This window comes from Maniola hyperantus, chromosome 4 (assembly GCF_902806685.2).
Source record: "Maniola hyperantus chromosome 4, iAphHyp1.2, whole genome shotgun sequence".
In the NCBI taxonomy this organism is placed as follows: Eukaryota; Metazoa; Arthropoda; class Insecta; order Lepidoptera; family Nymphalidae; genus Maniola; species Maniola hyperantus.
The window spans coordinates 7,658,773-7,676,076 of record NC_048539.1 but is presented as its reverse complement, the minus strand read 5'-3'; the positions used below and the strand labels follow the sequence as shown (position 1 = coordinate 7,676,076).

Here is a 17,304-nt window from a genome sequence, read left to right as displayed (position 1 = left end):
ATCGTATTTAACATAACAGCTGTAATATTATGTACGATCGCTGCAGACGGTGTGCACTCTACACACTACTATAGTTGACGCATTTTAAACTGAGTCGTCGAGTTACCTGCCTGTTTAGCTCGCACTTACAGGTCGTAGGTAAGTGCGAGCGAAACAGACAGATGACTCGACGACTCAGTTTAAAATGCGTCGACTATATTCTGAAATACCCTATAGAATATCCGCGGAAAGAAGCTATTGCATCACAAACCACCAACAATCACAAACGAAACTGTGTTTTCTAATTGAATTTAGAATGTTTTTGAAAACATGTTTGTGTTTGGTTGGTGACTCAAAATGGTTAACGCCCACTGAGATTTATGCCTTTATCATTTGTATGCGATTACGTAACAGAAAGAGCGCTATACTAACTTCTTTCCGAAAATTTACCAGCGGAAAGCGAGGGAAATTATGAAAACTGGAGACTATAATGATTAGAAAAGTGTTTAAATTTATTTTCGAATTTCGAGAGCTTTTATAACGTCCAGCGCTACTTTATAGGGAGATTTTTTAAATCTACCTCATTAGGTACTTAATAATACATAAAACATGTTTTTTAGAGTTACAATTCTTTTTAGTAGATTTTCTGATATTTGTCCTTTGTAGCATTTTAACATGTCAGAAATGCATGCATTTCTGATTCAAAGAAAATATACCAGGACTCAGCAGACCTATTAGCTCGTATTAACCTTTTTTTTTCTTCGGATTAACCATGTTGAAAATGTATTTTGGTGCCATTAGGTAAAAAAAATCAAGTCTCTGGATTATTGCTAGCACAATTTTTTTTATAGCAGCTAGGTACTCACCGAATTCCACATTCCATGAATAACAGGACGAATCCGTAGAGCATGCACCTGGCAGCATACGCTCTAAGGATGACTCGAAGGAGGCTCGGCGTCCGTTTGCCTTGCGCGCTCGCCACCTCTTCTTCCCATAACCGGGCAAACTTGTCGCCTAGTGGACCTATGAGTAATATTAACCTATTTAAAAACTTCTTTTATTTGTTTTTTCACGACTGCCCAAAAAAAGGTCTGTAATGTTTCAGGGTTCATGTACAAGTATGTAAAATATGTAAGTTTCTTTATTCCACCATAACTTCTGAATGCTTGAACACATGATGTAAGGGTTATCGATAGAATCCTTACATCATCCCGAATGACATTACCCATATTATAAAATGTGAAATATTTGTTGGTTTATTGGTTTGTCCTGCAATCACGTCGCAACAGAGCAACGGAGTGACGTGATTTTTTGCATGGGTATAGTTAAAAGACCTTGAGAGTGACATAGGCTACTTTTTATTCCGGAAAATCAAAGAGTTTCTAGGAGATTTTTAAAAATCCAAATCCACGCGGACAAAGTCTCGGGCTTCAGCTAGTTGGCTATAAATTTTTTGGGGGGAAAAAATATGGCAGGGCAGTTAGTTGTGTTTGTAATTATTCCTTGTCTTTTAATAAGTTTCAAAAACAACAATTTAAAAAGGAAATAAATTTAAAACGAAGTAAATAAATAAGAGTCTTATATCAATGAGCCTAATACGATAGGTACATATTATGCTGAAAGTTTTCAGAGATTTCAAAGTATTAAAAAAGTTCTAAACTACCCAGTTTGTAGACTATCCTGGTTGTCGCATCAGGTTAATGTAACCATACTATTTCAGTGTGGTCGGGATCGAGTCAAGTGTAAGTAATGTATAAAATAAATCTTCTAAATATATAAAAGGAAAAGGTAACCGACTGACTGACCTGACTGACTGATCTATCAACACACAGCTCAAATTACTGGACAGTCGGGCTGACATTTTGCATGCAGATAGCTATTATGACGTAGGCATCTGCTAAGAAAGGATTTTTGAAAATTCAACCCCTAAGGGGGTGAAATATTGGTTTGACATTTGTGTAGTCTACGCGAACGAAGTCGCGAGCATAAGCTAGTCAATTGTATAAATATGATCCCTACATCGACAGAGTTAAAAGAAATGATATATGTAAAAACTAATTTTTTTTTGAATTTGCAAATGAAGTCCTTTCATATGATATCCCACTTAAAACTATTTCAAGTCGATAACATTCACAGTTACAAGACCTCTGATTCTCTAACTCAGTGTCTCACACTAAATGATAGCAACCGAGGTTGGTTAGTTCTACATTGCTGCTTCACTGGGTGATATTAAAATATTTTTTCGTAGAAAACCTTCAACGGATTAAAAAATGAGCTCCGTGCCTATCATTCAGTGTTAGACACTGAGTTAGCGAATCACCCTGCAGGTTGGTATTGTAAATAATAAAAACAGCAACAAAATAACTGACCTGAAGCATGTTCTTCAAGAGGTTCATACAGGTCGTGCTCTTCCATTTCTTTCTTCAAACCACCCCAAAATATTGGTAAGGTCCATCTACAAAAGGTCAGTTTTTGACTACCAGTAGGTAGTCAAAAACCTACCAGGTACCTAGGTAGGTAGGCAGGTAGGTTCAAGTATGTAACAAAATGATCATCATCACATTCTCAATCAATCACCGACCCACTACTGATTACAAGTCTTCTTTCAGAATGAGAATGGTTTAGGCCCCACTGTCCACCATGCTAGCCAAGTGCAGACTGGCAGATTTCACATTATATAACTATGAGAATATTATGGAGAACTCTCAAATCTCAACTCAAGCAGATTTCTACACAATGTTTTCTTTTATAATAAAAGCAAATAATATTAAATTGTAACAAAACATTGAAAATTAAAGTCAAAGTCAAAGTCAAATGATTTATTCAAAATAGGTAATTAATAACTCTTTTTGATGGTCAGATGTTGGATTTCTAAGATATAGTGGTGGTGGTATTATTTTATTTACCTACCTACTTAAAATACTTTTTAGAAATCAGTTTACTGATTCATCAATTGCACAACAATTATTGTTGACGAGGAATAAATTAGACATATCATTGTCAACAGTTAATGTTTTATTTAAAAATCTTAACATAATAGTTACTCTTACCCAAATGTTAGGGCTGAAAAAGGATTGGCCTTGGCCCGAGGATGTACTGGCCGACCTTTTTTTTTTGCAGCCTCCATGCTTTATTCTACCTGAAATTAGTTGCCTATTATTAACGTGTCAGACATAATAATAGCATGCAATTAAAAATAATTTTTGCATTTGACTCAACTAAACTCTTAATATATAATTATATAGTATAAATAATTTGTTAACGCTTTGATGAATCCGGCAAGGTACGAAGTTATGGATAAAAGGTTGGATAAGTAGCCAAATATTGGTATTAGCCGGTATCGAATTACACAAAAAATAGGGTAAAAACTTCCAACTCACTTGTTTCGTACTATAGGTCCAAATCACTTGTAATTTAGGAATTGCATAGAAAATGCATGGCGCTAAGTGTAAGTCTTAGAATAACAACTGTGTAAGTCCAAATAAAATGCTTGAGGTAAAGAACAATCCTGTGCCAATTAATTTTATTTCTACCTCTTCAATTACGTTTTATGAGTTGTATATATAATATTTTCAACCTTGTAAAACAAAGCAAAACGCGGAAATTTCATGAAACATCGAATCTTATAGAATTCATTGATACAGAATGAATTTATTGAAGAAAATAATTAAAAGAAAACGAACAAGTGAACAGCACCACTACGTGAACGATCCTCAACGAACTTGCAAATTGCAATGCAATTGCAAAACTTCTACCAATTTCTGCTAAATTTGACGTTATTCAATCAGTGTGACCAGAAATAAATTGATAATCCTTCCGATAATCCTGGCGACCACCTGGCGACTGCCGACTGAAGAAAAAGTAGGTACCTATAGATTACACAATCATACAATGCGACAAGGTTCTTTTGGCGCGTGGCGAAAATCGGAATTTTCTTGTGAAATGACACGCTGTCTCCATAATGCAGTGTTGCTAAGTAAAAAATCTGAAAATCACTGTTTTTATTAAAGATTAGAGCCATTCCATTATATAACATCACGATCAGGGGGTGGCAACTTTGTATGGGGCCTTTGCAGACTTTTTTATGGAATCATTTAGAATGAAACAAAGAAATTCTTTGTCTCATTCTAGACTTCAAAGTCAGAGACAAAGTTTCAAACTATAAACAACTGGCAACTATCTACTCTATGGTACGTTTGTTTTTAGGTTGTTGGTTTAAATATGAAAGTTTTCTTTCCCAACCAGTTGTGATAAATTTGTATATTTTTAGTTGTATTTCATGTGGTTTAGTGTTTTTGCTTCTATTTTTCTCTCCCTGTTAGCTTGAAGAAACTCGCAGCAGTGTGATTGAGACTAGAGAAAAATAAGAACAGTGACTTATTGTTTGGTGACTCTTTTCGTTTGTAAGATTAAATTTATCATGTCTGATAAATATAGAAAGCGTGTTAAGTGCTGTGCATCGGCTTTCGACCCAACACTTACTATCCACTCTTTACCAAGAGCCGGAAAGGCATCTAATTATGCAAGGTAAATATTGTCGTGTCCCTTAAGTACCAGCTGTTCTTTTTATCTACAAACCGGCTAAAGAAGTCAGAAACGCTGGTGTTTTTGATATTTTGGTTTATTATATAGTATTATTATAATGTTTCAGACTTCGAATTTGGGCAGAATATTGTTTTGCCAATGTAACTGAGTAGGTGTTGAAAAGCTTGCACACCAGCAGTGTGCCTGGCTCACCAGCAGAAACATTGCAACAACATTCAATTTCAGTGGTATGTACCTAGTAACTATTCATTTCTATTGCAATTTGTAAAAAATTCTCAGAAAAACATCAATTTTGTTCATTTTGCCTCATTTTAGAACCTGTCCTAATGTGCCTATCTTGTCTCTGCCAGCAGACACATCACAACAACATTTAATTCAGTTGGTACATAATATAAATTTCTATTGCAATATGTACCTACTTAACACATTCTCAGTAGATAAACCAATATATTGATTTTGTGTATTTTGCCTTATTCCAGGAACAGTCAGTGTGGCTTCCCCATCCACTAGGTACCAAATGTGCCTATCTTATCTCGGCCACCAGATACATCACAGTGGTATGTAATATAATGTTTCTATTGCAATTTTTTATAAATCATCAGTTAAAAAAATATAATAATTTTGTGTATTTTGCCTTATTTCAGGACCTGTCTGTGCTTCCACAAACCACTACTAAATATGCCTATATGCCTATATTGGTTCTGTTCATTATTCTATTTATGATATATTGAATAAGTAGTTCTTGCTATGTAACATTCCCTAGTTTGAAAAACATTTCAGTATTAGATCTTTAATAATAATTAATCTGTTTAAAAGATAATAATTCTATTAAGATTTATTACTGTAATCCAACTTTGGTTTAACTATAACCTGTTTTTGTAATTTCTTCATTATGTATGCTGTGGATTATGACGTATTTGTAATAAAACACTTTAAAAGTACATTTTTTTTACTTCATCTAATAGCTTAGAAAAAAAATAAGTAAAAACATAACTTAAATCTTTGTATGCTTTTCACAGTATAATATAAAAATTTATTTCTAAAAATTATAGCATTTTAAAAAGTTTTTACTTGTTTTATTCCAGTTTTGTTATGACCGCTTTTCAATCGCCATAAATAATAATCTTTAACTGTGGAATAAACTCCTCGGTTAAAGATTATTTGGCGATTGAAATGCGGGCCTAATATAGAAAAAAAAAAAAAAAAATACGGGGTTCGTAATTTCGCGCCAAAAGTTTAATTCTATGGAATCACTAATAGATGGCGTGACGGTGCACAGTCTGCACTTTATTTGTATGTAGTTGGGCTTCTTCTCCTGGAGTAAATGTGTTCTGTGATCACGATTCACGATATATCCTGATAAAATGTACATATTTTAGCACTAGGTAAATATAATATTTAAACAGGTAAACATGATAAGTTGCAAGTGTATGGCCTATAAAGTATAAATGGTTTTTATTTTTCTTTTTTGATTTGTAAACAACAATAGCTTTCCCAATTTCTCATTCAAGTAAAATTAGATAAAACTATTTTCGTCATTGACATTTTCCATATATTCCGTAAAATTGGTAAGATTTTATTTGCTGGTAGCTTAGAAGAATGATTAGGTACCTACTGGTAGCCTTTGTTCTACAACTACGCCCCCCTGTCAATGTCATTCAAGTGCCAAAAGAAGTCCAAAAGCCCACAAAAAGAATTTGGCACGCCGCGCCGTGCTTGAAGTGGTGCTCACAGACTACAGTGTATATAGGGAGTGCTTGAATTTGAGTTGAAAATTGAAAAATGAAAGTTGTTTGTGAAAGACGAAACTTGAAAATTTCGATTGGCTAGGAAAATAAAGGAAAAGACAATTTAGATGAAAAGCATTATGAGGTGCATACTGTGAAGGTATTTGACAATTTATTTATCGTCGGTGGTTTTAAATATCGAAATATTTCTTTTTCTAACAACTAGCGACCCGCCCCGGCTTCTCACGGGTAGCTTATGACAATTTAGTAGGGTTCTAAATTTTTTAAAAATAAAATATAGCCTATGTCACTCAGGAATATTGTAGCTTCTACTGGTGAAAGAATTTTTAAAATCGGTTCAGTACCTACTTAGTTCCAGAGATTACTTCCCGCAAACAAACTTACAAATACCTCTTCATATAAGGCAACTTTAAAGCGAAAATAAAAATCCTCTTTATTCCTTATCTCACGGGAAATCCGAAAAATCCGGCCACATTCCGTCTACATTATAAAGGAAAATTTCAGCAATCTGGGTCCAAGGGTTTGGGCTGGGCATTGTTGAGTCAGTGAGGGAGTCAAAATCTTTCTTTTTAACTGATTTCTAGAAAAGAGGAGGTTCTCGACTCGACACATTTTTATATATAATTAGAGTACTACATTCAAGATAAACTTTTCTATATTGTTTCAGTTATCTTCAGCATTTGCTGCTATCTGGCATTGTAATCTAATGAAATGTTTTGTCAGCTAAGTCTGCTTAAGTGAAACAAAATATAAAATGTTGTGATGGTATCTACTAACTATTAAGTTAATATTACTTATTAATTTTAGAATGGATAACCAAGGGTTCATAAAATGAATTATATTTTTCTGAGACGATACCAAGGCATGATACTATTCGGTATATTATGCTTTTATTTAGGTTGTGGAATCAGTTTGACTTTTGTAAGAGTTGATTGTGCAACAAATTCTGTTGCTCTTGTTAAAAATTCTCATAGTACATTTAACAAAACAGAATATGCAGTGCTCGTTCTTAGCAGTCCTAAGAATGAAATGCTAAGGGATGCTGTACGTACAACATGGGCCAGCCTTATAAACAATGTACATGTTGAAAATGGTGAAATATTGTACAGATGGAATTACACCTTGGCAGGAAAAAAATTTAAACAGGGTGTTGTAAAAATCTACTTCGCCATAGGTACACAAAATCTGGACAAACAGACCTTAGAAAAATTATATGCAGAAGACAGTAGGACCAACGATTTGTTACTGCTAGATAATTTTGAAGATGGCTACAACAAATTAGCAACTAAGTTGATGCTCTCTTTGAAATGGTTTCATAAAAATTTGAAGGAATTGAAATATGTTATAAAGTGTGATGATGATTCTTTTGTGAGAGTTGATCTAGTTGTGGCAGACCTTGAGGCTTATGCTCCTGAGATGGATGGACAAGCAATCAACCATTTTATCAGCCGTAAGGTAAATTTGATTCTTCAAAGCTAACCTTTCTTTATTTTAGACATTAATACTTATTAGGTGATAGCCTAGTGGTGGTAATAGCCTGGTGGTTAAGATTTAAGACGTTGGTCTCCTATTCGGGAGGGCCAAGGTTCGATTTTTGCCATGCATCTCTACCTTTTGGAGTTATGTAAGTTTTAAGGACCAGGGTTCGATTTTTGCCATCCAACTCGAACTTTTTGGAGTTATGTGAGTTTTAAGGACCAGGGTTCGATTTTTGCCATGCAACTCGAACTTTTGGAGTTATGTGACTTCTAAGCAATTAAGTCGGCACTTGTGATTAACAGTGAAAGAAAATGTCGTGAGGAAACCTGCATGTCCAAGTCTCCAAATGTTCTTAAAGATGTATAAAGTCTGCCAATCTGTCTTTACTCCTTGGCCAATATGATGGACTACGACCAAACCCTTTTCATTCTGAAACCATGACAGTCGGACACAAATGCGTCTTCTGTAGTGTGTCAGCGATGGGTCGACGACTTATTTGATAAAAAAACTTCATCAATGTTTTTAGTTTATCTAACCTCTATTATTCAAAGAAATAATTGCACAAAATACATGCATATTTCTTTCAAGGTAAGTAATAGTTGAATTCGATTTTTGGCAATATAACTGATAAGATTAGCACATAAAACTTTTATCACTAATCTGGTAGGTACAATAGATAACCCAAATCATTCATTTTATAGCACCTAGGTATGTTATGGGGTTTTACATAAATAAATAAGTGAACAATTTATAAAATGTTAATTTTTAACTGGATGATGTCCGCGTTTTCATCCTTGTGGATTTAGCTTTTAAAATCCTGTGGGAACTCTTTCATCCCGGCTATACTCATGTGGTTAGTCGACGTTAGCCCGACTAGATTCGAACCCATCTGGGATCCTCACTCACGATAGTTTAAACGTTAAAATAAATTAGAATTTATTAAAAGTATTTAATAGAAAATGTTTTCAGGAAAGTTTACCCAAATATAAAGGATTATATTGGGGATACTTCAATGGGCGAGCACCAGTGTACAAGAGAGGCAAATGGGAGGAAAAAGCTTGGTTTCTTTGCAACACATACCTGCCATATGCACTGGGCGGTGGATATGTGATTTCTCGTAGCATCGTTGATTATGTTGTAAGAAATTCGGATTTCTTGAGGTATGGTATTTCATCAGCCTTAGGTCATAGACTTAGGTCACGTGACCGTCATATAACTACGGCGGAGCAAGTCGCCCGAGTGGCTCCCGTAGGGTGATTACGTAAAACTGCAGTAGCAACTGCAACACGACAGCAGTAGCAGCAGCTGTAGTCTCTTCTTCTTTTTCTTATTTTACTTTGTGTCTATTGCTGTCTCTCTCTAGCCGGACGTTTGACAGCAATGATCGCGAGATTTACGCCTGTCGTAAGCCTGTCGCGAGATACGTAATCACCCCGCGCCGCGCCGGTCTCCTTCGATCTCATGAAATATATATATATATATATATATATATATATAAGAGGGTTGACGCGATAGAAAGAGAGATTTTGTTACTTACAACTTTTATTTTTTTATTTTGTTAAACTTGAGACCTCAGTAGGTACTGTGTGTGTTGAATTGCACTTTGCGTCGTAACAAGATAGTCGCTATTTATTTAAGCGTCTTTGCGGAGTGAACCTTCTGTACCTGTAAGGTATGATTTTATCACTACCCATATTATAAAGTGTTTGTTTTTTGGTTTGTCCTTCAATCACGTCGCAATAGAGCTACGGATCGACGTTGCACGGGTATAGTTAAAGACCTGGAGAGTGACATAGGCTACTTTTTATCCCGGAAAATCAGAGTTCCCACAGGATTTTTAAAAACCTAAATCCACGCGAGGCTAGTTATTAATACGGTTGATGTTTGTTTATTTGATTGTTATTATATAGAACAGCTATAAGAAACCTAACAGCATCAAAATTGATATTAAAATAAGGCTTGTTATCAATATTTCATATGAAGGCAGAGTGAAGAGTGGGGACTTAGTGGGAATGGCACTCACGCACCTAAATGACGGTCACGTCACATCGTGTTGTACATCCCTTTTCTGTTATTTGACTAGTACTGCTACTGCCAGTATTTCAGATATGGATAGCTTAAAGTCTTAAGTCCACTCCTTAGTGTGCATTATACAGTTTGCTATCTGATGTTGACAAATTGTAAAATACGAGGTTAAGATAACTGCGTGCTTACTGCTTACTATGAGATATTACATTTCACCAACGTTGATAAAATACAATGTGGCTGATTCCATTGTACACAATCTCTGAACTAAACTAAAATGGCGCGTCTAAATCTATTGCTATAATTTTTTTCCCTTTCATAATGTTGCTCGCAGAAAAGGATAGCACTAGATTTCGACCTGTTAATTTAGTTTTGCTCAGAGACAGTGTACAAGAGAATCGGCCCCAATGTCAGAGTAAAATGGACTTAAATGTGACGGGTTAAAGTTAAAAATTCAGTACCACAGATTTTAATTTCACGTTTCCGCTTGGAGCATCTGCAGCAGTGTAGATTTTTGAACGAAGTTCGTGCATTTACAGAGCTATAAAACAATGGAGATAAGGTCCATTTTACTTTAACTGAAGTGTTCGAAACACTTCACTTCAGTTCGAAACACGCAGAAATACTATAAACATTAGTGAAATGTAAAAACTCCTAAGATTAATGATTACATAATATTATCATTTTGCAGTAAGTACAACTCTGAAGATGTTTCGATGGGCGTGTGGACAGCAGCACTCGACGGCATCAACAGAGTCCACGACACGAGGTTCGACACGGAGTGGATATCGCGAGGATGCGACAACACCATGCTCGTGCGACACAAACAGGAGCACAGTGACATGGTCCAAATGTACTCAAATCTAGTAATTTCACGGGGAAAAAAACTTTGTACGACTGATTATATTATAAGAAAATCTTACAATTACAATTGGAATGCTCTGCCAAATTCTTGCTGTATAAAAACTAATGAAGATTTAAGGTAATAATAGTTAAAATAATCTAAAAAGCTGTTTTGGCATACGTTATTTCACACCTTAGACACATCTCGACACTACGCTTGTAGCGTACTAACTTATTTATAATTACCTATTACTACTACCGGAACACCAGCCTATCTGACTGTCAACAGGGCCGGCTAGAGCATATATATAATTTATTACCGACTAGCTGATACCCGCGACTTCGTCCGTGTGGAATTAGGTTTTTTAAAAATCCCGTGGGAACCCTATGGTATACTCTTCAGGTCTTTATCTATACCCATGCAAAAAATCACGTCAATCCGTTGCGACAAACCAACACTTTCACATTTATAATAAGGGTACTGATAAGACTTAAACACAAGTAGTATGAGCTACCATAAAATGCAAGAACGATACCACATGGCGCACCCAACTAAACCAGTACAGTTCTTGCAATTCATGAAAGCGAGTGGCTCATGCTTGTGTTTAAGTCCTATCGGTATAGGTAAGGTACACTGAATGTGTGCGTTTCCTCGCGACAAATTGGTCCGACATGCACGCACACATACGCAATGCCCGCGTATCCAACGTAACCACAAGTCCACTCGCCTTCGTGAATTGCAAGAACTGTACCAAGTATTAATAAATATTTAAGTACGTACTTTTAAGGGTTCCGTACCTCAAAAGGAAAAACGGAACCCTTATAGGATCACTTTGTTGTCTGTCTGTCTGTCAAGAAACCTACAGGGTACTTCCCGTTGACCTAGAATCATGAAATTTGGCAGGTAGGTAGATCTTATAGCTGACATTTGGGGAAAAATCTGAAAACCGTGAATTTAGGGTTAGATCACACAAAAAAAATTAAATTGTGGTCATGAACTAATAATTAGTATTTTCAACTTTCGAAGTGAGTGCCTATATCAAGTGGGGTATCATATGAAAGGACTTCATCTGTACATTCTAAAACAGATTTTTATTTATTTTTATGCATCATAGTTTTTGAATTATCGTCCAAAATGTCGAAAAAATACGACTAGTACGGAACCCTCATTGCGCGAGCCTGACTCGCACTTGGCCGGTTTTTTAGACAGAAATTAGTTTATAATATTGTATTATATGGTTGTGTTTTTACTATAGGTAGACCAGGATCTCATGAAATGAATTGCAAAGTTAGCAACACACGTCATTCTCTTTTAATATCCTGTCTGTAGTGAATCACCACAGAGTACTAACTTTGGAATTTCATTTCCGTATTTTCATGAGATTCTGGTCTACCTATATTTTGTTATTTTTTTTGTAAGCTAGTGTTTTTTCATATAATAATAATTATTAAAATTAGATATTACTTTTTTTATATACAATATCTGTCACCGGCTGTACTCACGGATTTAGTCGACGTTAGCCCGACTAGTTTCGAACCCATCCGGGGTCCTTTTTCAAGGGAGTCAGTTCGCGCACACGTCACGGTTGAGACTCGACGCGCGAACTGACCGTCCGAGTACAGCCGGTGACAGATATTGTATATAATGGAAATCACTCACGATAGTTTAACGCTAAAATATTACTTTTTTGTTGCATATTGAGACTCTTGTTTTCAAATTGTAATAAAAATGGATCCTTAACTATTTATCATTTATTTATACTTATAGTTAAGTAGGTAAACAATAAAACAATCAAGGAACAAAAATTTACTTTTTTATTGGCAATCTGAACACAAAACGCTTTCACCAAAATACAATTCCATATTTTAATTAAACTATAAAACATGAACTTAAATATTAAATAAAACAATATTATCACAACAGAATAGAATAAAGACTAACAAGGGCGAAAAACATTAAAGATTAAATTCTATAAAAAATAATGTTTGTCTGTCTGTGAGCCTGTTCGTCCTATACCTACACGGTCCTACGTATACGTGCCAATACGGTCAAGCATAATTCATCCAATTAAGTTGAAATTTTGTATAGTAGTCGGCACTTACGTGAACGTTTCTAAGGGATGATTTATGCCAACACGTGGCTGGCACGAACCGTGCCACATCCGAGGCGCGGACGAGCACGGATTCAAAACATCACAAATATTTTATGTGAAGCAGTTCATGCACGGACGCCACACCGTGAAGCATGAGCTGCTTCATATAAAATGTTCGTGGCTCGTACGTGGCACGGCCCACGCCCGCCACGTGTTGGCATGAATCATTTCTAACATAGTAGGTAGGTAGTACACATAATGGACCTACTTTAGCTAAATTATTTCGGTTTCAATCAAAGTTTAACTGAAAGAAAAAACAAGTCCTTTTTGGCAGATTATTGAACTGATGATAAATGTATAAAACGCTATACATTACATAATTGTAATCCTATAGACGAGGGAAATATAAGTCTTTATTAATCAAAATATACATAATTATAACAAATATGTCATCAAACAAGATTCCTAAACTAGTCTTATAATATTGTTAGGCTCAAGACATACTGGCGCAGAGTCGCGTAGCGAAGTGTCTTTACTCTTCTTTTCTAAAATGTTTAAAAATATCATCATCATGATCAACCCATCGCCGGCTCACTTCAGACTACAAGGTCTCCTCTCAGAATGAGAAGGGTCTTTGGCCTTAGTCTACCACGCTGGCTAAGTGCAGATTGGCAGCCTTCACTCACCTTTAAGAACATTATGGAGAACTCTCAGGCATGCAGGTTTCCTCACGATGTTTTCCTTCACCATTAAAACGAGTGATATTTAACTACTTAAAACGCGCATGACTCCGAAAAGTTAGGAGGTTCATGCCCGGGATCGAACCCCAGACCTCCGATGAGGAAGCGGATGACTTAAACACAGCTTTTTAAGCATCACTGCGTTTCGACTCCACACTAATATGTCATGAGCGTAAAAAAGTTTAATTTTACGTGTTGTGCAACGGTCACCTTATGAAGTCATAAGTATTTATAGATTAGTATAAACCCGTACTACTAATTGTCACAGCTCCATCCAAATACTTAGGCAGTCACATCTCTTTCTAAGTAAAATTTGCGGACTGCTGATTAAAATTAAACTTAGCGTTGAGTTCTTGTTTTAAAAAAATCATACCCTACTTAGAGAACGCGAAGCTAATTAATGACAATACTTTTAAATTCTCTTCGGTAACGTGCATGGCTGCCTAAAGCATTTGGATGGAATAAATAACATTCATTCATTTAAATCAATACGATACGCGATGCGTGCGTTGCGTAGACAGAGAAACCAACAGAAAGGCAAATCTACTGTGTATTATGAGCTCCTAAAACATTAAACTGCTTTCCTTTAATCATCACTTTTCGGTCCGTTGACGTACAAGAAATCGTAACATGTAACAACTAACAAAAAATTACTTAATTGCGTTAGAACTTTGTGCTTTCGCTATGGAGCAAAAGAGACAAAACAAATGATTTGGACTATTGGTTCTGTCTACGGTTGCATGGCATAGGGTGGCATGGTGTTCACTGTTCACCCGACCTTAAGGTGCACTTACATGGGCCATTTTCTAAGCAATTGTTGTTCGGCAACACGCATGGGTCAAATCTGGAGCAATTATTTCGCATACCATTGCTGGCACGCAGGTATGGCACTCCCCTAACATTTCCATAGATCACATTGTTGTGGAATTCTGTGCACAACCAACATCTATTCTTCATCTAACATACAGCCGAATTGAGCTGAATGCTGAAACGCAAATACATTTTCTAAGAGCATCTCAAATCCTAATCCTAATATTAATATTAGAAATGTGAAAGTGTGGTTGTTTGGATGTTTTTTACTCAATCACGCAAAAACGGCTGAACGGATTTGGATGAAATTTGGAATGGAGATAGATTATACCCTGGATACACATAGGGAAATCAAGTTCCTGCGGGATTTTGAAAAAATGTAAATCCACGCGGACGAAGTCGCGGGCATCAAGCTAGTTTAATAATAATTCAATGCCTCTGAATCGAATTTTGACGTCGTCGGACAAAATGAGTCAATTTTATCCTAATTTGTCCCATAGAACAATTGCGATTTTTCTTCCTTTAATTATTGTTCTGTAGACCAAAGTAAACAGACTTTTCTTTATTCGTGGCGGAATGTCATCAGAATCATTTATAGGGTCCCATTGTACCCGAAGGGTTCCAATGGGATATTGAAAATTATCCTAATGACATTCCCCCACGAAAAAAAGAAAAGTTTGTGACGACATCAAAGAAAAGCTAGTCAGGTGAAATGCTAATGTATGCTATCTAGTTCCATGAAACAAATTAGGATGAAATTGTCCCATTTTGTCCGATGACGTCACACTCTATGGAACTAATGGGAACGCATCAAAATCTATACAGACAAAAATCCAAAACACAAACAATAAAGCACAGTGCACTTAAATTTAAATAAGCGTTTCAGTATTCAGGCTCCAAATAATTTATACAGTATTTTACACAGTCATTCATTTAGCGTCCTAATGCTAATATCACATTCATAGAGGATTCATGTTGTACAGCTATTTTTTTCAGTGAGGCGATTTCACTTTAACATCCATGTATGTCTGGTTGTTGTAGAACGTCGTCCTCGATAGTTCTTCTTTGAAGTAGTCGATTGTCCTTTGTAGCCCATCTTGTAAGGACACCTGAATCAATAGGAAAATAGGTTAGGAAACAGTTTACTATAATTTATTCTTGAAAAACGTTGATCTGTCAATTTATTTTTTTATTTTTTATTTAAACAACTTTATTTTTAACAAAATTACAAAGAGTAAGAATACAGGATACACTAAAAAAACAAAGGGCGACCTTATCACTCTTCCAGGCAACCCCATTCAATTTAGTGAAGAGATTTATTTCAATCGAATAGACTGTCTAATTGGGACCCATTTTTAGGGTTCCTTACCCTAAGAGTACCAAGTACCAACGGGACCCGAGAGTTGAAATGTTCACAGAATGTGTATTCTATTATTTCTATAAAATTTTTAAAGTGGCCGCCATGAAAATTAAAAAGTGTAATTTAATTTCTTATACGATGGTACGGAACCCTTCGTGTGCGAGTCCGACTCGCACTTGACCGGTTTTTAGGGTTCCGTACCTCAAAAGGAAAAACGGAATCCTTATAGGATCACTTTGTTGTCTGTCTGTCTGTCAAGAAACCTACTGGGTACTTCCCGTTGACCCAGAATCATGAAATTTGGCAGGTAGGTAGGGTCTTATAGCTGACATTCGGGGAAAAATCTGAAAACTGTGAATTTGTGGTTACATTACACAAAAAAAAAATAGTAATTTCAATTAACAATTAGTATTTTCAATTTTCGAAGTAAAATTACTATATCAAGTGGGGAATCACGTGAAAGGTCTTCACCTGTACATTCTGAAACAGATTTTTATTTATTTTATACATCATAGTATTTGAATTATCGTATCAAAATGTCGACAAAATATGACTATAATACGGAACCTTCGTTGCGCGAGCCTGACTCGCACTTGGCCGGTTTTTTAAAGCCTATTGGTTGCGGATCATGCAGTGTGGTCTACCAACCTTCGGCTTCCACTTGAGATGCGTCTCGGCGAGCGTGATGTCGGGACGGCGCCGCTGCGGGTCGTCCTCCACCGCGGCGCCCGTCGCCACCGTGCTGCGACACCCGGGGACTAGATTCTTGATTATTACTGCGAATTCTGAAAGGAAAAAGGTACACAGTTAAGGCGCCATCTCCACGGACGAGTGAATCGTGGCGATAGTCTCGACGTACCACCAAATTCGATACAACTCGCATAGACCTATCTCCACAGGGCGATACTATCGCCGACGATAGTTGGTCGGACTCGTTGCGATTCTCTCGCCAGTGGAAATGGCGCCTAACAGTATGGATTTGTGAAATGACGTTTTTCTGCAAGTTTTCCGTTTTTGGTCCAGTTGCATCACGATGGTCAAAGGAACGTTACGGTTACCGTTAAAGTTATCAAATATAAAAGCAAAGTGGTTTGTTATCTTTAGACCATTTTTTTTTGTTTACATGAGCGTCGCACATCACAGAACAAATACCTTTAGAAGTGGCCCTAATGTGACTCTTACTGTTAAAGCGAGATAGCTAAATGCATTAAGGCTCTTATCAGAACATGACAAAATGATTATTTTCTGTCCTTATCACCGTGGCCACTTTTTTTGTTTGTCAAGATGTATTTGTTCGTGAGATCTTGACAAACAACGTGAAGTGTAGAAGGAATGACATTTCACAAGTACATCTGCTTGAGCGAGAGGGACTGAGGGGGCCACGCTAGTTGCATATCTGAATATTATATCTGTGTCGCAAATGCTGAAAAGTGACATTTTATTCATAGAACTTTAATTTAAAAAACGCTTTTCATACTTTTGGTTTTGGTATTAGTGAAATAATTCGGTAGCTCATTTATACAAGGACAACCTGTTACCCGCGAAGTCGTGGGCATCAGGTTGTCCTTGTATAAATCACCACCTAAACCCAACCTATTTTAAACCTAAATCCATTCCATCATCCATCCAATCCATTTAAGTTTTAAAAATCCCGTGGGAACTCTTTGGTTTTCCAGTATAAA

At 36.2% G+C, this 17,304-nt stretch overlaps 2 protein-coding genes and 1 long non-coding RNA gene across 5 annotated transcripts in view; 2 read left to right on the top strand and 1 right to left on the bottom strand.

Moving 5' to 3' along the window:
* The window catches only part of LOC117997367 (probable multidrug resistance-associated protein lethal(2)03659), a 65,350-nt gene that overhangs the window by 42,073 nt on the left and 5,973 nt on the right, over positions 1-17,304 (bottom strand). For 2 of the 3 annotated variants that reach the window (XM_034985635.2, XM_034985636.2), the window contains exons 1-4: positions 3,360-3,713; positions 3,030-3,118; positions 2,349-2,434; positions 846-1,002 (exon numbers count right to left, since the gene is read on the bottom strand). In XM_034985635.2, coding sequence (XP_034841526.1) covers positions 846-1,002; positions 2,349-2,434; positions 3,030-3,106 — 320 coding nt within the window. In that variant the 5' untranslated portion in view covers positions 3,107-3,118; positions 3,360-3,713. Of the gene's footprint in view, positions 1-845; positions 1,003-2,348; positions 2,435-3,029; positions 3,119-3,359; positions 3,714-15,306; positions 15,372-16,270; positions 16,408-17,304 lie in introns of those variants that run through there. The other variant, XM_069498271.1, reaches the window with a different exon arrangement.
* LOC138402255 (uncharacterized) lies at positions 4,230-5,430 on the top strand. Its single transcript, XR_011236667.1, has 4 exons — positions 4,230-4,506; positions 4,631-4,751; positions 5,004-5,081; positions 5,169-5,430. It is a non-coding gene; the product is annotated as an uncharacterized lncRNA (long non-coding RNA).
* On the top strand, positions 6,278-12,958 carry LOC117997370 (beta-1,3-galactosyltransferase 6-like). The gene is made up of 4 exons (XM_069498325.1): positions 6,278-6,411; positions 6,940-7,727; positions 8,721-8,911; positions 10,468-12,958. Exons 2-4 carry the CDS (start codon positions 7,104-7,106, stop codon positions 10,760-10,762), a joined length of 1,110 nt encoding a protein of 369 aa, XP_069354426.1. The 5' UTR covers positions 6,278-6,411; positions 6,940-7,103; the 3' UTR covers positions 10,763-12,958.

Bases quoted from the DNA above. Each gene is read 5' to 3' on its own strand.
- LOC117997370 (XM_069498325.1), top strand. From the start codon at position 7,104: ATGAATTATATTTTTCTGAGACGATACCAAGGCATGATACTATTCGGT. The intron at 7,728-8,720 runs GTAAATTTGATT...AAATGTTTTCAG, and splicing joins ACCATTTTATCAGCCGTAAG to GAAAGTTTACCCAAATATAA. The intron at 8,912-10,467 runs GTATGGTATTTC...ATCATTTTGCAG, and splicing joins AGAAATTCGGATTTCTTGAG to TAAGTACAACTCTGAAGATG.